At 39.4% G+C, this 22,172-nt stretch overlaps 2 protein-coding genes across 2 annotated transcripts; both read right to left on the reverse strand.

Annotated features, from left to right (window-relative positions):
- Positions 1–11: 11 nt before the first annotated feature.
- Positions 12–4,680, reverse strand: LOC146979962 (cell adhesion molecule Dscam2-like). The gene is made up of 14 exons (XM_085790007.1): positions 4,566–4,680; positions 4,151–4,486; positions 3,774–3,902; positions 3,513–3,680; positions 3,330–3,400; positions 2,959–3,199; positions 2,778–2,870; positions 2,601–2,681; positions 2,157–2,285; positions 1,854–2,018; positions 1,219–1,271; positions 975–1,074; positions 855–885; positions 12–771 (listed from the first exon to the last, which is right to left on the reverse strand). Exons 1-14 carry the CDS (start codon positions 4,627–4,629, stop codon positions 714–716), a joined length of 1,719 nt encoding a protein of 572 aa, XP_085646133.1. The 5' UTR covers positions 4,630–4,680; the 3' UTR covers positions 12–713.
- Positions 4,681–8,779: 4,099 nt separating this feature from the next.
- Positions 8,780–11,759, reverse strand: LOC146979963 (hepatitis A virus cellular receptor 1 homolog). The gene is made up of 6 exons (XM_085790008.1): positions 11,534–11,759; positions 11,009–11,350; positions 10,869–10,919; positions 10,529–10,596; positions 9,196–9,289; positions 8,780–9,034 (listed from the first exon to the last, which is right to left on the reverse strand). The coding sequence occupies exons 1-6, from the start codon at positions 11,574–11,576 to the stop codon at positions 8,949–8,951; spliced, it is 684 nt and encodes a 227-aa protein (XP_085646134.1). The 5' UTR covers positions 11,577–11,759; the 3' UTR covers positions 8,780–8,948.
- Between the last annotated feature and the right edge of the window lie 10,413 nt (positions 11,760–22,172).

Raw genomic sequence — 22,172 nt, forward strand, 5'->3', positions numbered from 1 at the left:
ACAGTTGTGTTATCTATTTAGTTTAAAAGCCTAAATTAAATTGTTTAATTGAAGATATACATGTTATAATAGTTTTTTTCTTTTTCTTTTTTACAATTATTTATGAAGAGAAAATGGATTTAAATTAAATAAAGCTTTTTAATCTTCTCAAACAAATTTACTTTCAACACTGCATGAATAAACATATTTAACTTTACTAGTTGATTTAAATTAACTGAAAGTACTAAATCTGTTGCATTAACTCTCTCTAAGGGATGGTTAAACAAACACAATGCAAAATGTTTTGTCCAGTTATATAAACTACACAGATTAACAAACACAATGGAAGTTTATTACCATAAAAGGAAATGATAAAGATCTGCCACCGTCTCACATAAAGTCACATAAAAATAAAATGTACAAAAAAGTAACAGTACTGTAAGAATTAGAAGTAAAATCTTAGGGACACTGAGCAAGGAAAAATGAAAAACACATAATTTTACTGGAAGCTTAGCTACTGTATTAAACCCAGACTGACCTGGTGTTTTGATTACAGCTTCTTTACTAAATATATACTATATATATATGTATATTTCTTTTGTTAGTTTGAATCAACTTTACAGGTAAAATTGTACCAATTCAAACCAAAACACATCTAGCACAGTTAATAAACTTCCCAGCTGCTGCTTCTCTGTAGGTTTTGTGATGACACCAAGGGCCCCTAGCTCTGACTTTTACAGCTCTTGTAGCGGCTCAGCGCCATTGTAACGTAGTGATCCACCTGCCATCCACCTACGGAGAAAGAACAGGCCGTTACACTCAGGTGTCTAAAGTGGTTAAATTCATGTAACAGCGGCGACAGTGGAGCCACTTACATGGTTAAGCTGCCTTGTTTCTGTTTCATCCCTGTGAATAGAAACAGAGAGTGAGTCAGTTAAACAATAAAAAACTTTGTTGTGTTTCTCTGAGAATTGACACAGTTAACACATACTCACGTCGAAGTTGCCATACGATTGCTGTGGCAACAATCAACACCACCAGCACCACTGGCACCACAATGGCAGCTAGGCGACCATCGCCCTCCTTGGCAACCGCCTGGCAGAGAGTATTCAAAGAGGTCAAGTTCACCCACTTCAGTAAAGTTGCATTAAGAGGATTTTACCACTAGAGGGCATGTGTGATACAACATGTGAACGCTGCTGCACAGGTTTGAGTCCATGTTCATGTTAGTTCACTTACAGAGGCATGAGTGTCAGTCGCTGAGGTGGTGACAGGACTGTCCCTCTGATGACCTGTCGCACAAAAAGTAAAGAAGCACTGAGAAAGTGAAGAGCTTTCTGTCAGAGAGCTGAACAAGCAAACACCATAAATCAAGAATTGAACTGAAATAATATGAAGTGAGTTTCCTGTTGACTGGGTAACTGTGTTTGCTTTTAAAATATCACTGTGATATAATGATCCATGCCATATATTTATAACATTTAAAACTGGTAATAATAGTAGGCTAATATGATGATGATAAAAAACTTATCAAAAACGTACTTATAGAACACTTTTCTCAACAAGGGCTACATAGGAAAACGAGGAAGGGAATTAAAAACAAAAACAAACGCAAACACTTCATAAAACAGAAGAAGGTTAAGTTATAGTTTGACGATATCAAATAAAAATAAAACACCAGCAATTCAAACATTTAGAAAAGCTTCTTCAATTAAAGAAAGTTTTAAAAGACCCTGTCGATAGCCTGTCTGATCTTGACTGATACTGGTAATATGATAGCTGAGCAATGAAAACACAGGTCACATTTGGCCTGATGTAGCTCAGTGACAAAACACACACACACACACACACACACACACACACAAAAACCCCACCTGTTTCTCCAGTAGTGATGATAAGGACGTTGCTGGGTTTACTGGTGCCCAGACCGTTCTTGGCAAACATGCGGATGTTGTAAGTTGCAGGATTTATCTCTATTATTGTGGCTTCTGTCTGGTTGGGGCTGAAGTCTATAACTGTCTTTGTGTAATCCCATGAGGCTGCGAGGGGGAACAAAGATTTTACATAATATTAACAAATGCCAAAGAAGATTAACAGTGTACATTTAGCTTTCCCAGAGAAATCACAGTGAGGTTCTGTAACAACAATTTAATCACGTCATTGAACTTTTCTCTTACCGTTAAACGCTTTGTACTCCAAGTAATAGCCTGTGATGGGGCTGTCACCTTCAGAGCCAGGAGTCCAGACAATGGAGATTGTATTGTCTATGACCTCCTTCAACTGGACTACTGGTGGATCTGGGGGCACTGTGAGACGCACAACAGACACATTTAAAACTAAAAAATATAGATCTTTGTTTTAAAATCCATCGGTTTATTTTATTTTATTTTTTTTAAATTGTACCCATTTGTTCTGCAGTAAGACAGACTGTGATGATAATGATGTCATGCACAGACAAATCCTGGAGCTGTGAATAATAGATTTAATGGAACACTAACGTGATTTAAATGTAATATAAATTGGATTTTGATGTGATGCACGATAAAAAAAAAAACAGCTTCTTGGCATCTTCCTGTCAGAGAAATTTCCCACTAGCCACTAGCACTAGTGGCTATAATTACCTGAAGTGAAACCTGTCGTGCTTTGTGTCCAGACTGTGGCAGCAGGAGTATCAGGCTCAGTGGTTTGTGGAGGTGTGGGCGCTTGGGACAAAGTGAAAAATATTAACAACTAAATAAAAAACTGTCATCATACAATAAAATGTACTTATACATGTTGTGTTGTGTCATATACGGTACCTGAAGTGGATCTTGTTGGATCTTGTCTCCACGCTGTAGTAGGGTTAGGGTTAGCAGTATGCTGAACAGTTGTAATTGTTGAAGTTGTGTAAACTTGAAACAGAAGAAAATAAATTTCCAATCTTGGTAAATAACATGGTATTGCACTGGAACCATGATTTGAATTAAATTCATCTTATACCTTCATCCAGAGTGGAGCAGAGAGGTGAAGATGAAGGAGGTCCCACTCCTGCATACGTCCTGGCCATTATAAGAACACTGTACTTGGTCGACGGCTTCAGGTCGGTCAGGATGACGCTCTCCACGTTGGCTGTCACACTTCTTTGCTGCCACCCTTTGAAATGTTTCTCAGTGGGGTCATACTCTCTGTACCTTAGCGTGTAACTCTGCAGAACGCCATTTCGCTGATCAGCCTTCGGAGGCTATAGTCAAGAGAGAGAAGTCATAATATGCAAATGTTTTTTTCTCTTTTAGATGTAATATTCACTGCTACATCCAGCCTCAGAACATGAAAATATGTCAATAAATAAAGTTTTTAAATTGTGACTTTACCTTCCAAGTCACTTTGATACTGCGAGAACTGAGGGCCTCCAGCTGCACGTCCAAGGGTGGACCCCCTGGGGCTGCATCGGAAACACATTTTAAAGGGTTCATCCATCAAGACATAAAAAACATGACTCTAAAATAATTGTGTTTTTTCATTTTTCTAAAATGATAAAGACTGACTGACTCTACCTGCTTCTCTCGTTGTGACTGTCAGGACGTTGCTGGAATCACTAATGCCCATGCTGTTGCTTGCAAACACGCGAAGGTTGTAGGTCTTGGCCGGAGTCAAATCCACCAGAGTCACCTCCGTCAGGTGAGGATTTGTGAGTACAGTCGTTATAGAAGTGCTCCAGGGTGCTGCACACCAAGAATACACAGATGAGATCCAAACGGCAAACTGATGATGAGCAACTTCTTTTAAGATTAATGGGATAGTTTTCTTGAGCTCACCCTGTTTGTTTTTGAGATCAATGTTGTAGGACGTGATGGGCCTTCCGCCATCAAACACAGGAGCCCAGCGGAGGGTGAGAGTCCTTTCCCTCACCTCTCTTGTCTGTATCCTCGGGGAATTAGGACAATCTGAGGATAATGAAAATAAAAACATACACATATACTTTATAGTGGGGTAATAAAGAGTCAAAAACAGATTAATGCATAGACAACAACAGACATTTACAAACAACTGTAAAAATCAGTCAATTTATTAAGCCAATTTTGCCTTGTTCCATCCTGAATGTGAGGTTTGTCAGATTTCATCTTTGTCTTTGGGAAACATTCCTCATGTTTCAGTGACTTGACGTGAATTGACATATCCCTGGGGGTCTCACCTGGCTCCACAGTCAACTTCACATGGTGTTTTTGATCATTGAACCAGCCTGGTATGTCCACACGGCAGCCATATATCCCTGAGTCGCTCTCCAGCACCTGCCTGATGGTCAACGACACATCACCATCGGGAGAAGCGCTGAGCAGGTACCGCTCTGACAGTCTGCTGACCACATGAGACCCGTCTGACTTGATCACCTCACTCGCACAGCCGCTGTTGGGGATCGCTCCTCGGCCCCAGCACACAGCCAGCGAGCTGTACTGCTTGGCATCATAGCTGCATTGCAAAGTAACATCATTTCCCACCTTGGCTATGACTTCATCTGTAGACAGACAACCTGAGAAAGTATAAAGTCTTGTTGGTAATGACACATTGTTAGAATCAGACAACCATAATTTCTGTCATGACTCTCTTACCTTGTTGTAGACAAAGAAGAATTGTGCAAAACAAAGGAAGGTGTTCGTCGCCAAAAATAATCATTTTACAAATGTGGATCGATCAAATGATTGGTTTCACCTGCTGTCTGACACTAAACTAAACCACAGTGTGATTTCAGCTTTCACATCTTTCCAAATCACATGATGCTGTCCTTGAGATGCTCACACAAACAACTTCTGCTGCAGAGGAGTGTCGAAAAGAGCTGTTTCCTTTTCTGTGGTTTTAGTTCCTTAACCCAGAAGTAGCACATTGTTTCATTTTGATGATTAGACAAAGACAGAATCAAGGTCATCAGCAGAGTCTTCACCCCTGTTGTTTCTTCAATGACCCAGCAATGATAGTATGGGTGACAAGGTGTTCAACATCTTCCTTGGGTAGGAGAGCAATTTTACATTGGTTCTATGACAAAATGTGACACTTACTTTTTTTTTTTTTTATTGAGAACCACCAAGAAAATAATTTGTAGTGAAGTTAAATGCCATAATGCAATCATGAGCATGTGAACACAAGCACAAGATGGTTTCCGGGGCCATGGACTTTTATGTATGTTTCTTAGACTGCTGAGTAAACATTTGAGCTGCACAGGACTTCCTCTTTGATCATTCCTAAAATTGCACGTAGCACAACTAACTTAAACAACATTTCATTTGCCTTTTGAATTGAACTTCATTTTAATGCAAATCCAAATCTACAATACTATATTCTTATTTGTTTTATGTTATTAGAGCTTATGAGTTCAATACAAATTGACACATTTACAGTAAGATGTTTTTGTTGCATTTTGTCATGAAATTATTCATGAAAGAAATTCCTGTAAATGCAGTTAGTCATTCAGAGAATTTCCCCTCAAGATCCCTTCCTAAACATTTCCCTTGGATTTTGCTTAGTTGGCTAATTCACAGAAAATGACACACCCCAAAAAATAGCAATATCAGTATCGAATTCAACTGTTTACATAATAAAGATCCACTGGTATAGAGCAACGGGAACAGGAACAGAGAAAGAGCAACTTTCTTTGAATGGAAAGTGAGAACAAGGACTGAAATTTGGTAAAACTGTTTTCACAACAGAGGATACCCCATAAAAGGCTTAAAAAGGGAAATGGTACAGTACAGTACTTTTTTCCCCCTTTTTTTCGTCTGTTTGCAAAGTTTGGACTAAAATGTAAGAAAACAGTGTGTACATTTTCATGTTTTCCGTACTGACTAACAGAGAAGGGGTGAGAAGGTTAACAAATGTCAGGATGAACATGTCTTTACACACTTCCTTAAAGAAAAACTCAGATGTGTTGGTTTTGTAATGCAGGCAGTCTCAGTCTCACATGTTCTCCATCGTTCAGATCAATCCTTTGGCAGGAATTGTCCCCTGGTTTAAACAAACCAAAAAACTGTAAAGTGATATTTTGAGTCTTTACAAGTAACAGATTCAACATTCATACCGGATGAGTCGGAAAAACTCTGGATCACATTCAGTGGAAAAGTGTTATAATGTTTAATGGCAACTGTTGTACATTCATTCCTGTGTTGGTACCAAATGTTGGCAGCAAATGTGAATTATACCCAGCGAAATCTGCATCAAATGTGAAGTTTATTCCTGGTACAGAAGAGAGAAGGAGGACACACTCTCCCTGGCTGCTCAGCACACCCACTGACTGTGAAATAGTAATCTGAATGGCACATGACTGACAAACTATAATCCATTCCACACATGCGGAAAATAAAGACGAGGATTATGATTATATTGGAGAAGAAAATAACTCCTATCCTGCCAATGTTCTCCTCTCCCAGAAGCCTTTGAATTTTCCTTGCAATGAAATTGAACCTCATCATGAGCGACTACATGGGTCAATTATAATTGGCACATAGTTTTAAATATGAAGTAAGTGAGTTGACTAAACTGATCAATCATTTTGTCTATATCTCTCTCAGGAAATCACTTCAAGTTGATCACATATTTTACAATATGAACTAGCTATATATATTTTTTAATCCTGAAACTTCACTTTAAGCACAAAATATTAATGTTCAATTACACTATTCACAAAATGTTAGGGATATTTTGGGGTCAAATTTATGGAAAATGTCAAAAGTTCATATTATATCATGAAAGTAGGGCATTTGAGTACAAGTACTGAATGTTAATTTCTTCATCTCAAACAATTCACTGAAACAAAAGGTAACAGGGGTGGATATACCACAAGAAAAACTGCAATGTGTCAGTAACTTGTCATGTGGCCAAAGGGCGTCCACTTTGTTGCTTTTCTGTGACTCTTCCAGTCTTTCTGTGTCACTCTGTGACACTCTGAGCTGTTTAAATACAAAATGCCATTGAACCAGAACATTTAGTGGTCAATTCATGGATCAGACACTTAATCACCTTGTAAGAGAGCAGCATGTCATATTATAAGTACTGAAACACTTAACAGTTGGACATGTGCATTAAAAAGTTTAGAAAAGGTCAAATTAAGTTCACCTGTAAAGGTTATAGTGCAGTGAGTAGTGTATGTTCACCAAGAGCTACGTTACTACTACTTACTGTGTTATTTTTCAGGCGGCCCCGGTTCGAGTCCCGCGTCGGACGGCCCTTTCCTGCGTGTCATTCCCCCACTCTCTGCCTCCCATTTCCTGTCTCTCTCTCGACTGCACTATCGATTAAAGGCAATAAAAGCCCAAAAAATATACTTAAAAAAAAATATATATATATATTAGTACAGATTTTATATCATCGATAATCAAACATTATATTGAATTACTGTATCATTTTCATATCTAAGCATATGAAAACACTGCCACTAAAAAGTGAGATTTGTTCATATGAACACATGATTAAATAGAATTTGAAAAATAAATAACAGAATCGAAGAGAATAGGAGAAAAATAGAATTATGTGTACCGGTATGTGTTTTAATTGAAAGACAAATAAATGTATAATTATCACTATGTCAGTGCAATAGACCATTATAATCCAGCATCATTGCTGTGATTTACCAGACAATGACATTTTACTGTTTGAAAATCACAGTCAGGGTCAGTGTTATCATTAAAACTTGAAACACACTAAGCACCTGAAGTGAAACTTTGTTTGCAGACTGCGGCACGAACTGAAGTGATCCTGACGTCTCAGTATTTGACTTTGTTTGAACAAACGCTGTATTTCTCAACCTCGTGTCAGAACATTGAACTACTATCATCCACTGAACAACGGTGGTATTTCTTCAAACTATATTCAACATGCTGAATAAAGTTTTTCTTTATATATCTATATCCACCTGTCATCTTCCATAATGGAGCAAAGATCTGTTGTAGCAGGTCTCACTCCTGCATTTGTTCTGGCCACTGTGTTTGGTGGAAAGCTTCAGATCACTCTGGATAGCACTCTCCCTTTAGTGGTGCCTCCCTAAAACAACTCCCTACAGTCTCTGTAGCTACTGCTGTCACTCTGTAGAGCCCTGTTTCTAAAATCATCCAACCCATTTATCTAATCTGTTCTCCACTACACTTGTTAAATGCAGTTAGACACAAAATCCACGGTGACACATCACACAGTATTTGTTTTAATTTGTCAAATAAAATAAAATGTTATGCAGAGCAGCGACAATTGACATGCTTTGGCTGATACTTCCACCTCTTAGTTCTTCAATTTTGCATTGCTACATTGATTCATGGCAGAAAACACACACACACAAAGCAGGACCAAGATCAGTGAGTCCACATAACAAAAAGGAGATGGGAGAGAGAAGTGGTTCATTGTTTTGTGGTTAAATTGAGCCATAAACCAAAAAACATTTAATATTACCCATAAACCTGTCAAATATGTGGTGAAAACGTTATTTATGTGGAGCTAAAAATGTCAAAAGTGATGTATTCTTTACTATACGTATAAATATATAATTAAAATGCTACATCCATTACACAGAGCGGTGTACTTCTTTGCACTGTCTATCTATGTTTTTCACATCCATAACGGTTCAGTGGAGAAACTTCCTCTCTAATGCGTTGATGCTGATGTGTTGAGTCCAGCAGGTGGCATTGTGTCCACACGCATAAACCATCCACAAGCTTTTCAGGGCTGTGAAATCAAATTGGCCATGAAACACAGAAAGACAGAGAATAAAAGCAAATTGTTTCTGCAGGATGTTTTTGCATCTTCTGATGCATATTTACCCTTTTCACTCAACCAGAGAACAGAGGGGCCCTGTAAGCTGCTTCACTAAGGAAATCTTCTTACTGTTTAACAGATAAGAGTTCAAAAGGTTTCTCTCTAAAGCTGAGCAGATGAAAAGCGTCAGCACGTTGCAAACAGACACTTCTTCAGCCAGACGCTCCTTGTAGAAATCTTTCCTTTGTGATGCTGACCATCACTCAGGCATTGGGGACACTTTCATAGATGTTCTCAGGAGCTGAGGCGTTGAGATGTTTGATTGCCCCCCTCCGCTGAAACCTTTTCCCTGTAGCAGGAAAAAATGCAAACAGTAAATGATGAGTCTCAGTTTGAAGAGGGAAGACATGCACTCAGTGACTTCCACTGCTTAATAGTAACCCACTTTAAGTGTGTAAAATTAATCTGAATGGCACGTGAGTCACAAGCTGTAATCCACTCCACACTTACCGAAAATAAAGACGAGGATTATGATTATAGTGAAGAAGAAAATAACTCCCATCCTGGCAATGTCCTCCACTCCCAGGAGGGCTTTGAATTCACCCTGCAATGAAAATGAGGGACTAGGTCAATGATAATTAGCCCACAATCTTAAATATGAGCCATAAATAGACAGTATATTGAAATGTATACTATCATTTGAAAACTGTAATTAAAAATTGGTGACAAATAAACCAAAAACCTGAATAAATGAGGGAGAATGCAGATGCTCCCTGACAGGTGCACTGCACACTGCACTACAATTAAGCACTTAACATCCCATCATGCCCTCTGGCAGCTGTAAAAATGCTGTCCGCACTCAGTTGACTCTTAATTTGTGAAGATAGCAAGAGGAAACATAAGACTATCTCCTTCAGATGCCTTCTGCTGTCTGACATGTGCTCTTTCCCACCATCTCTCAACTCCACCTGCTCATTCATGTTTTTTTGTGATGCATGCAGGCAAAAGTGTTCTCTCCCTCTTCTGTCATTCAGTTATGGTGACCATCTCCAATTAAACCCTCTCGTCAGAAGTTTCCCTCACGCAAACAGTTTTCCTGTTATTTGAAACATCTTATTTATATAGACTATACCTCCCATGGTGATCAATTTTCTGTTAACAATCATTACTATTTACTGTGAATTTCTCATTGCATTTGGTTTCACTCATTAGTCTCTCCTTCAGCGTATTCCCCACAAGTAGGAGAGTTCATGCATGGCGACACCATGACAACGGCACAGGCCTGAATGCTTGAAGGAGATGCATCTTTTGTCCACTCGTCCTCTGAGAGAAGAGTCATTTCAAAGTTGTTCTGAGTGATCAAGCCTCTCTATCCAGGTGGGATGGGTCTCCTGCAGGATGACAGTGCCCCCCATCCAAAGGGCACGCGGGATCATTGGATGGTTCATTGGCTGCGGAAATGGTCAGTGATTCATCTTCACCACCATCATTCAACACTTAAAATTAGGAAATATCTTTTGGAAAAATTGTGTTCATCACGCTAGTCGAGTTCAGAGACTCGAAGAATTAAAGCCAAAGCACACTGAGGCTGTTCTGGCAGCAATTCATGTTGTTTTATTCCTTTAATTTGTCACCGGTTTGTAGTTTTGTACTTTCTGTTCCTCACCTCCACACTTGACCCACACCCACACATGTTCAAAATCAGGCTGACATCTTTGGAAAGCCATAAACTTGACTCTCAATGATGTAACCTGATTCTTTCATAAACAAACATTATAATTGTCTTAATATGTTGTGACTATGTTTACATACATTTCCTCACTTTAACAAAATAGTACCATACCTCAGTCGTTATACTTCTGAGAACGTTCGGTGTCAGGTCACTTAATTCTGCAGATGTTGTCCATGTTTCTGTTTGGAGACAATCAGTCACTACCATGCATTTAGTAGAGTATATGCCTGGTAGAGTTGCAGTGAACAACATTTTGTTTTATTTCCTCAATACAAAACAGTGCCAATGATGCAACAGCTTGAAGGGATAGTTCTAAAAATAACTTTCACCGACAATTAAAGGTAACAAACCTACTCCTAATACTATAAGGATTATGGCAATGGGCCAATTTGCCAAAATGTTGAACTATCCCTTTAACAGCATTTAGATTTCTTTTCAGGTCATTGCTCACCATCTGTCCCAGTAGTACCAAGTGACCAATCCTGGGTGATGGGGTCTTCAGCTAGAAAAACAAAACACAAAGCATTGAAGCTAAACTGTGAAGACACCATAGACTTCATGATTATCTGGAACACTCTGTATGAACATTACCTTCCTCCAACATCAGCTTTATGTTGACTTTATGGTCATTGAACCACCCGGGGATCTCGACCCTGCAGCTGTACACACCGACGTCGCTCCACTGAGCATTCATGATGGTCAGAGAGACATCTCCATCTGCCAGCTTGCCCAGCAGCTGGTACCTGGACGACTTACGCGTCTTTACAGCCCCGTCCTCAGAGGAGAGGACGGTGTCCGAGCATTTGCTCATAGGAAGTGTTCCTAGTCCCCAACAGAAACTGAGCACGCCATTGATCCTGGTGTCATACCCACAGGGCAAGGTGACATTGTGCCCGATGAGGCCAAGGACATTGCTGGCAGCCTGCAAGGACTCTGTGGAGGATGGCAAATTATCAAACTACATGATCGGCTGCTTGCTATTATAATTCTGAAATCTGAAGTCCACTGCAACACCCACCCACACCCACAGATACACAGAGATGCACACACACACCCCTCCACCCACAAGCACACTACAAGTATCAGAAAACAAAAAAGTACAGAATATCGACTTACCTCGGGTCAGGATGGAGAGGAAAAAAAAACAAAGACCACGCATGTGTGTAGGCTATTGTATAACAACGTCCTGAAGTGAGGATAAAATGATTCTTCCCCCCCACACACTCTGCTGTAGGATGATATGGTGCACTGAAGTTTCAACTACCCTTTTCTGAAAATAAGGAAGGAAACAGCTTCCAGTGTTGTCTACATTCGGTCTTGAGTTCTTCTTACGATGTGCGATGAGATCACTGGCAGAAGGATTTGTCATGTGCTGTTGTAAAACACATGTGAGTTTAATCATTATTCATATAAACATCAGTGACCCCCTGAAAGAAACTATGTAAAGATATTCGATTGTGCAACACGCTGTGTAAATACACCATGCACTCCCATGCATGTATACAATATAAGATGTTTAAGAGAGGAGGATGACCCACACTTAAACAGGAAATATCAACAGTGTGATTGGGTCATGTACTGACTACTGCTGTTCTCAAGAAAACATTTTTATATACAGTATGTTTGTATAGGTCTGCTTGGGGAAAAAAAATAGCAAAAATTAATTAAGTAACTCTGGGCGTTTGAATTCCTTTGCACTGCACACAGACTGAGCAATATTTGGGTAAAGTCCCTAGTTTTCCACTCATTACAGTTTCCTCTTATCTTCAGCAGTAATAGCAGTAACTGGAGTAGCAGTAATAATAGTGGAAACACTTTGGAGAATGTTGTTTTAATTTGGCTGTGATGAGGTTTTCCTGAAGATTTTTTTCTCTCTGCAGGTCACCTCTCTTTTCAAAGTCATCCCTCTGGATGTCCCTTGAATGACTTTAATATCTGTGAAATTATGTAAAACAAAGAGAAAAAAATGAGAAGTGCAGCAGTTTTAACTCCTATCAACACTTATATTCCCTTAAGCTCCTCAAACAAAATGCTTCAGCGTTATATTACCAATCCCAGTCTCACTTTTAACCTAATTTTCTCCTCTCCTATTATTCCTTTCAATTCAGTGTTCAAGAAAAGTAAACTGTACCCATTTGCTGCCCTTTAAGAGTGAAAACAAAATCCTTCTGCGGGTTTAAGAGACTTTCCTGTTCAAAGTGACTCATGAACTTGAAATGATCCATTGCATTATAGCTCAGATCCCAGTGATAGTGTAGACAAGTGTTAGTGTTGCGCTTATGCTTTTCAAAGAGGCAAAACACTCAGTGTCACTCTTCTACAAAGAGAGTTTTACATCTTTACCCTTCAGACTATGACACCAAGAGGACTGAGTGAAGAGCATAAAAGAAAACCCACAAAACTGTTGACAATATGTTGAGAGTTTTTCTGTCTGTTTGGCTTCTGTGCAGAGTGATCCCAATCCTATCGGCAGGTCGGGGTTAGGGTACGCCCTCACCCAGTGTCTGGCAAACATCTCTTAAAAGCCTGTTAAACATCTCAGGGTCAGATGGCCAACATCATGTTTTGACATCAACCAAATTTTAATTTCCAACCAAAATCTTACATGTGTCTATCGTTAAAAGGAACTGGAGTTCAGCGTCTCTCTAATGTGTCTTGATAAGTAAGAAGAGTGCAGGGAATGACAAAGAAAAAATATCTCCACTGCTTCTGTTTTGGATCCTTTATTTTGTGTCCATTGGGAGTCTGACCATATTATAGCAGCACAATGTTAAATGGCTAAATGGTGATTTTATCTTTTAAGCATGTAAATAAAAATTTACTGCAGTAATATCATTTCTATCAATTCTGAAATGTTGGCAACATTGTTGATGTTGTTGTTGTTGTTTTTACAACATGGGAGAAAACACATTTGAGTGGTTGTCATTAAGGACTGCAGTGTGCCCACAGGACGTATTGTTTATGTTTCAAGGTCACTGCTATATGACCATAATGGAAAGGAGTCGGTGTGTGTATAACAGCAGCCTGGGGAAATATTTTGTCTTTCTTAGTCTGTTACCTGTCCTCCACTCCCCTCCACCTGTCAAGGCCGTCAGCCACCACTGAGCTGAGCTTAGAGCTCCATAGATCACTGTCCTCCCATGATGATGTCTTGTGTTTTGTCATTTCTTTCATATTCATCCAACTAACTTTAAACAGTGAAACTGACACCTTTTTTATAATGTTTTCTTTTTTTCTTTTTCTTTTTTTTTTTACGTTTTTTGAAATGTGGATGTGTGCATTTGTTCATCTAAGGGATTTAGTACAAAACTGTAATCAATTGACTCACTCAAAAAATGAGTCACTCACTACAGCAGTGACTATCAGGCTTCTGCTTCCAAACTTCAACTTCCTTAATTGTTCAGACTGCTCTGGTAGAACGGGAGTTTTGTTTACTTTGATTTTCTGTTTGGGTTCATATTGGAGCCATTGACAATCTGCTTTTCTGATAAAAGTTTAAAAATGGCATTCAGAGCTGAAAAACCAGTCTGGTCTGAGGCCAAAGTGCCGGCACTGACAAATCTATGGCTGGGCGACTTTTGCTGATGTCTGATAAAAATGGGAGCAAACAGCAAAGGAGAAGTGAGATCACAAAGGTCAGTCTGTGTCATTTTTAGAAGTTAGCGAAGGGGATTTGTCATCGCTGCCTGGTCAGCTTCATCTCTTGAAATCTGAACTAAAGCACAAAGAGGTTGTTCTTGAGTTTGTCTCCAAGAAATGTAAAATAAGTGAAGATTGATGGGTGCATTAATGCAATACATACATCAGCTTCATTCTTTGTCAATTTAAGGTTTCCTGAGGTGATCCATCACAAGATACGGAAGAGAGAAAATATTGATTTGCAATATTGCTGATACTAGAGGATTGCTTGCTACCTTTGAAGCAAACATGCTGAGCCTTCAAACAGCTCCTTGGTCCGTCAGATGACCTCTACTCCTCTACTCAGTGTGTTTGCCTGATGAGAACCATCTGCTGAAGGCAATATGGGACAACAGCATTGTTGTACATGTGTCTGTCCTTCACTCCCATTAAAGCACATATAACATGCATGTACTGCACTGCTCCACATATCAAGGTAACATACACAAATTTTAAGAGGAGTAAAGTGGTTTCATGTAATTTCTTTGGTATGGTATGCATGACTTACTGTACATGGATAGTCATTTTTAAATGACTAGTGGAAAAGAACATACTGTACTGTATGGGAGCTGAGTTAAATATTTTGACTTTAAACAATGGAAGGAGACAAGTTTCACGGCAAAATCCCCGTGAAGTGCAGTGTAAAGATAATTTATTAATGTATTCAAAGCTTTATGCCCTGATGAAGACCATGTGGTTGCAATGTTGAGCAATTTTTTTGGTTTGACAGTTTCTATTTGCCCACTGCTGACCTTGGATGACAGCTTGTTTTTGTCTCCTCCTTGTCAACACGCGGCAAAGATAAGATAAAGAAGACCGCAAAGACCACAGGGACCACCGCTGAGCTCCCACAGTAAATGTTACCGTACTATATTTTGTTGTCGTCTTGATGACATTGAGCAGAGGCCTCTTTAACAATTCAAATCTCAGCCATCTAAAGGTGGACTGATCGATGTGTCTCAAGACGTCACAGCATAGTAATGGAGCTGTAGGTAAGGACGGGTGGAGCAATGAATACTGTAGATTTTTTTTACAAAGAATACTGTAGCTTTTTTTTTTTTACAATGAATACTGTAGCTTTTTTTTTTTACAATCAAATTTAATTTAATCTTTAATGCAAAGCATAATTGTCCCCTAACCTGCATGTGTGTAGATGACTAAGTTGCCCTAATCTAAACAATGTGGTAATTTTTCATGAACTGACCTATAGGCTAACCCAAGGGATTTCTGTGCTCAAACCTGATCAAACCTCAATGGTAGAATTGTTACAAAATAAGACAAATTAATTTGTGTAATGCAGGCCTCGGCAAAGTACGGCCCGTGGGCCATATACGGCTTTTTAATCGGGCCCATCAAATATTGGTACAAAATTGTCCAAATTAAAGCAAAGACTGCAAACTTTGATGCACTGGCAAACCAACAACTCTGCGCCCACTGAAACTGAATGTAATTTGATTCCTTTTATTTTTAGGTAATGGCTTTTACATGCGATTTATGTTAGTTCACACAAACACTCTCCATCCATCTGATACTGGCCCGGCCCGTCCATCATATTTTAAAACCTATTGTGGCCCATCGGCTTTGTAGGGTGTTGACAAATGATGTTGGTCTGATGTTCACCCTCTCTAGCATGTAACACTAACACTACACAGGCGATAGAGCAGTCGAGGATCTGCCATGTGAATCACTCAGCATGGGAAACTAGTGGCTCGGATGCCAGCAGAGATTGTTGACGTGACGAGCCTGTAGTCTTCTTGTGCGCATAAATCAATGCCACTGCAGACCTTCTGTTCACCACAACTCACTCTCTCTATCATCTTGAATGCAACAACATAATTATGGCAACAGCACAGAGGACTCTCATGTTCAGTAATGACTAATGAGTGAACACCAACATTCCCATCACAATGTGAATGAAATAATGTAAACACTGTTATTTGGGGGCTACAATTAAAGCGTAATAAGGCCCATCAACTTGTGAACTATAAATCACAACCTGCATCACAAGTATCCACAGTTGGACTCCCATTAACCCTTCACATCAAGTATTAATCCATCTTTATGCCCGGCCTACACAATCTTTACTTGAAGTAAATGGGTTTTTAATTCCTCTAATGTATCTATGACCTTTGTGAAAAGCATGAGTATTTCTAAAATTATTGTATTCTTGGTTTTGTCACTTTTCTCATCCATGAATAAGTATCAGTCCAGAAATTATCCTCACTCAGAGGACAGACTGCAGAATTTTTATGGAGTTTTTGTGGGAGAATCGAATGAGAATAAATAGAATTAAGAGTCGTTTTTATTTTTGTCAGTTCTCAGTCAGTCTGTTTCTCATAATTAATTTATGTCTTATTTCCTATATACAATTTAAAAAAGGCACATGCTCTGATTGGTCAGTGTAAGTCTACGTGTGTGCACTGTTCATGCGTGAAGGATTTATGGCTGCTTCTCCCGACAACTGTGGGGCCCCAGCCCTTTCCCCACTTCTTACTTCCCACCCTCATCTCTCCTGAGAGTGTGTCTCAATGTCCCCCCTCCTCTCCCCTATTAATATCCCACTAGGGAGACCAGCGCTCATGGGGAGTTTGGGAGCGGAAACGCCTCCAAGCACTCCTGGAAGACACAGAGCTGGATGAGGGTAATGAAAAGAAAGAGCGACAGAGATTAAGGCGAGTGAGAAGAGAACTTCAATCTGAATGTGTGAAAGAGGATTAGACAGCATCAGTGGAAGTGAAAGAAAGACGAGACGTAGTAAAAAGGAATGGAGAAGTTGGCAGAGACAGAGCTTAAGAGATCCGCTCCAGATAAAAATACACCTCACCCTTACCAGTACAGTTCCCTGGCAAATCATTATTGAAAGAAGTATTCATAATGTCTTATTTTACATGACGTAGACTTAATCAAAGTAATTTCACCCAGAACATTCCCAGTGTTTCATCTTCTCTTTTTCCTCCCACTCCCGATGTGTTGGGACGCTGCCATGAATCCCTTCACTGTCATTGCATAATCGTTGCAACAGCGTTTTCCAACAAACACTTTTTGTGTGTGTGTGTTTGAATCAGTAACTTAGCACTACATGGTGTTTGTGGTCGTCTCTGCTGCAACCTTTGCAGCTGATCGTTTGGTCTAAAAATGGGCATAAGAAAGGTAGGATGCTCAGACTATGCTTCCGTGCCTACACAAGTGAGAAAGAAAGGCACCGCTGCAGGATATGAAGATACTTAACCGAACAGGATTCTCATGAGTTCAGTCTTCTTCGGCACAATCGAAGGGGAAAAATGTGCAAGCATAAACATGCCCTTAAAGGAAAGATGATTAGGGATGTACAGAGGAGAAGAAGCTCTCCTGACCCGAGCCTGATCCAGTTCCAACTCTCTCCCTCCGCTGGGAAACAAAGTCCTCTTTTCATTTCTCACATGGCCCAGCCACCCCTGCTACTAACACAGGACAGGGGGATGCTGAGAAACCCATGAGGAGGGGACCAGTATGGGAAAATGTTTGGACTTTTCAGTTTTTACAGGTCTGGGATTGTCGAGGATATGAATGTCTGTCCACCGCTGCAACTGAACGACTGGAAGCTCAAAATTAAAAGCAAAGAAGTTAAGTAAGAGCAGGTTATAAGTTTAAGTCTCCTTGTTCTCTAAACCCCTGCAGCTTTTATCAGAGTGTTTTTTCCTGTCAGTGCATCCGAGCGGACAGAGCCTGACTCAGCCACAATACTGTGCATCAGCCCAAGGCCACGAGCCCTCAGTGCTAAACACAGCTCGAGTCAAGGTTCATGAGAACATTTGTGTTCTATCTATGTGCAAGTGTTCACACACAGACACACACAAATGCATAACGCAGCCATACAACTAAAAAAAACATTATCATCCACAGTCACTGTGTACATGTCACATTAAAAAGGAAAAAAATGGAAGTGGAAATGATTATACAACAATGAAAGTGTTTAACATCTGTCTCTTGGCTCTCTTTATTTTTTTCTGTTACTCTAGTTACTAACCAGCTATGCATTTTATCCTTTAGCTTGCAATCACACTGAGCTCAGCAAACAAGTATGTCATCTGCCGGCAACATGCTGCTGTCAGCGACTGCAGAAACGCTCCTATCACAGTGATATTGGCCTTAATTTCAGGAATAGAAAATAGGGAACAGAGTTTTAAAATGTTCAAAGACTTCTGTATATCTTTTAAAATGTAAAAACTTTGACGCTCATTTCTTTTTCTCAAATTAATCACTGTGACAACAAGCCAATATACAGTAAACATGTCAGGACACACACTAATTAGAAGATCGGTGGTTCGATCCCTAGTTGCCTCAGGCCGTGTGCCAAAGTGTCCTTGGGAAAGATTTAACCCACAATTCCCCTCTATGTTGTGATGTATGATGTGAATGAATGGGTGAATGTGGCGCAGGTCTAACGTCAGAAAGTCAGTAGGATTTATCCATGTTGAGCCACTGGAGCAGACTTCTCTGAATATTACAGTTGAAATTTGCTGGTGTACTAAAACATACAACGAACCCCCCACACCATCACCACCTGGCTGAGACTAATACTGCCTGTGATATTGATGAGATATCTCTGGCTTGATGTTGACATTGTCACGGTTACAATGTGGTTACATGAGTAAACATGTGGCTGAGGTTGTGGTAGGGTCATAAATGAAGCCACGTTAACAAGCAGATTCACACAGGAAATGAACGTCGGTGGGTGTATGTGTTTTGTTGATCTCATCCTGAAATGGCTTTGTCGCTCTAAATCCGTGGACTTCCCCATTTTCTCCTGTCATTCTTACTACGGCCTATAGAGGCCGCCTAACAGTAAACTCTAACCCCAGATTGAAATGAGATACAGGCATGTTTTTTACAGGACTATCTCAGTTATACACAGAAGGCCAGATGGTTTATTCCATCTCCTTTCAAATCAGACAAATGGACAGAAAGCTACTGCAAATACCTGCCTGGAGCGTAAATCACCGGGTTAAACTACCAAGTCCAGCACTGCTGTGGGAGGCTTCAGCTACAGGATGCAATTTACTGCCGTAAGATGTCAAAGGTTAAAACCAAGCTTGTTTGAAAAGGTATTAAAATGAAAGTGGTGTTTTGGTAGTTTGTTTCAAAGTAAATATTGGAATATACAACATATCTCCTGTGATTTAAAATGCCTCTCAAACTGTTCCACTGTTTAATGTTATGTCAATCCTCATGTCACAGTCGGAGCCTCTGCTGCAGTGGAGTCAGGGTCAACAAAGGAATCTGGACTTGGACCTATTTACCTACTTAAGGCATCTGAAGAATTTTCACACACATACACACACACCCACACACACACACACACACACAATTCTTCTTGCTCATGTCGTCTTGAGTACATCATCTATCTTCAGCCAATGATCCCTGTTTATTGGATTCACATGGGGAACCTAAACAAAGACGGGAAGGAAACACACGGTCTGCATGGGCGGACACAATGGAGAGAGGGCACAGAGTCAGCGGGAAAAAACGCACCTGAGAGGGCAGATGTGACATTCCTGGGATCACCAGATGTTATGTCACATTCAAAGACATTTCTGTGAGGCACATGAAGTACAGCTTTTATGAACTGAGTTTTATACTGTATTTGAGTGCAAATTTACTAATTAATTCATTTTAGAGGGAAAAAGCTTTAAGATGTGTCCTCTATGGAGCAAAAGAAAAAAAAGGAAAAGAAAAAGAAAACAAGCGGTCACATCATTAATCAAACTACTGTATTAAAAAAAATCCCAGTTTAATGCAGTTACATAAGCCACTTTTTGTCAAGTGAGAACAGACACGACCGCATCCAAAATATCCATTAAAATGATTCATGGCATCATAAAACTGTGTGCGGCCAAAGCAAGTGTGGTATTGTGACTCAGAGAATACCTTTAAGATTTTACGTACATTTGAACTTTTATCTTTTAATTTTGACAGTTTTGAAATTAAAATGCACCCTCTCTGGAGCTTTTGAGCACATTATGGTTTTCATCAGCATTTTTTTGTTTGCTCAGTTGTCACATAAATCAACACCATGTCCTTGAGAATTAAAATAAAAGTTGCACTGGCTTTTATAGTTTGGGTAAAAATTATAATTACAACAAATTGATACGTATGAAAGATATATTTGGAGAAAATGACTTTATAAGGTAATGTTTTTGTTATTTACATTAAAAATAGCATGCAACAGCTATTTAAATGTTTGCAGACATCTCGACATCTCTGAACAAGACTTAAAATAGTTCTAAAAATATATTTAGCGAAAGAAAGTGATTTAAAACTTGTCTTTGAGCCAAGAGCAAAGGCTACTTTACAAACTGTCTGCATGCCCCCCTCCCTCTTTCTGGTTCATGGGTTTCTGGTGAAGTCGCACAGCGTGGACCCAGACATGAATGACCAATCAGTGAAATTACTCCCAGGTTACGCAATCGACCTCTCATCTCCGCTGCATTGTGCTGCGCTGTGTAGACGGTGAAAACATGGAGTCTGTCTCCTTGGAGACACTGTAGCTGCAACTGTGCAGCTCACTTGGCCGGGCCTCTGGTGGGACGGCCTGAGTTTCTCACCGACGCCTGTGGCATTTCAATTAGGCAAAGAAAATACTTCCACTTTAGACACACTGGCAACTTAAAGGAAAAAAAGAATAACTGAGCTTCCTGTTTCCTGGGATGTCTTTTTTTTTAACTGACACAAATGGATAAGATTTTTTTTTTTACTGTGTAATCTAAACCAGAGAGAATATCACTCTACAGTGCAATTTAAATGATGCATCCCTGTCATGTGCAACATCCAGGTTTATTCCACACTCACTGTTTATTGTCTCAGATATTAAAAAGTCATTAGAAGAAAAGAGATTTGTACAAATTTCTGGCTGTTCCCTTGACAACAATTTAATTTGTCTTACAAGCACAAACTCCCCGGAGATATAAACATCTTGTGCTCGCAATTTCTTACATCTGTCAAAGCTGCACTTTACTGTGTTTTTTTTCACCTCCCTCCACATAATAAACGCAGCTGCCAATAGGAGCAGAGATGATATTGTTCGAACTGCTATTGTATCACTGTTTATTCTGGCTGAGGTCTGTGGATTTCAAAAGAGCAGTGTTTGTACTGAGAGGCTGCAGTAAGTCTTGTCTGTGACTCATTAGAGCCGATAAACATGGCTCTTGTGGCTACATGGTGTGTTTGTGCTCAGAACATTTTGGACTGGAGATTCAGCTTTGGAGTAGAAGTTCATGAAATGTTCTTATAAATAAAAGATTGTTCAAAATACACCTTTTCATCACAGTCATTGGTATTGACAGATTTGTTACCAGAAGGCTTGATAAAACAAGAAAAAAGGTGACGACCCCCCCCCCATTTTACCTCCCACTCTTCTGTTTTTTGTTTTTTTTGTCTTTTACTGTGGTGAAAAATGTATTCTATTAAACACTGATAAATCATGCAGGAGGTTTAAAGAGAGTGAGCACTCAAAGAAAAGAAAAAGTGAACAATGGATGTAGGACAGAATATGCAAATGGTGATTTTATTGGTAAATAAATTGGATGATCATGCTAATGATAATCATTATCTGTGCAAATGCAAAATGATGTTTAATTATTGCACTTGTCTGCCCATGTATTACATTTGTTAGGGGTTTGATTTAGGGGTTTGAAATAATAAAGTGTCATCTGACAACACACTCTAAGTGATTTATTTCTCATCATATCTGTGATCTCTTAAAAGTTAAAATGCAAAAGGAACATTACCTGCCTCCTCTTCTGTCTGTCATCATCAGCATTAACAAAGGGTAAAAAAAACTATGATGAAATTTTCATTATTCATTTTATCCCATGAACTGAACACAACACATGGCTTTGGAAACATTAATGAGAAGCAAGTGGAAACAGAGTCAAATACAACCACTTTGTGTGCACAACCATTAAACACACCCTGTGTGATCATCATTTAATTTCATCAAGAAAGAGATCAGAGCTGGAGACAGGAGTCAACTGGGAATATCCACAATTGATGTTCTGTGTTTGTTTACTTTTTTTTTATTTTTTTTATCACCGAATGC

This window comes from Trachurus japonicus, chromosome 10 (genome assembly GCF_045865225.1).
Source record: "Trachurus japonicus isolate A0001 chromosome 10, Traja_1.0".
Classification (NCBI taxonomy): domain Eukaryota; kingdom Metazoa; phylum Chordata; class Actinopteri; order Carangiformes; family Carangidae; genus Trachurus; species Trachurus japonicus.

Bases quoted from the DNA above. Each gene is read 5' to 3' on its own strand.
- LOC146979962 (XM_085790007.1), bottom strand. From the start codon at position 4,629: ATGATTATTTTTGGCGACGAACACCTTCCTTTGTTTTGCACAATTCTT. The intron at 3,401-3,512 runs GTAGAGTCAGTC...TTTCCGATGCAG, and splicing joins AGTCACAACGAGAGAAGCAG to CCCCAGGGGGTCCACCCTTG. The intron at 2,286-2,600 runs GTAATTATAGCC...TGCGTCTCACAG, and splicing joins CACGACAGGTTTCACTTCAG to TGCCCCCAGATCCACCAGTA.
- LOC146979963 (XM_085790008.1), bottom strand. From the start codon at position 11,576: ATGCGTGGTCTTTGTTTTTTTTTCCTCTCCATCCTGACCCGAG. The intron at 10,597-10,868 runs GTGAGCAATGAC...GTCTCCAAACAG, and splicing joins TGGTACTACTGGGACAGATG to AAACATGGACAACATCTGCA. The intron at 9,290-10,528 runs GTATGGTACTAT...TTTTCATTGCAG, and splicing joins TCAGAAGTATAACGACTGAG to GGTGAATTCAAAGCCCTCCT.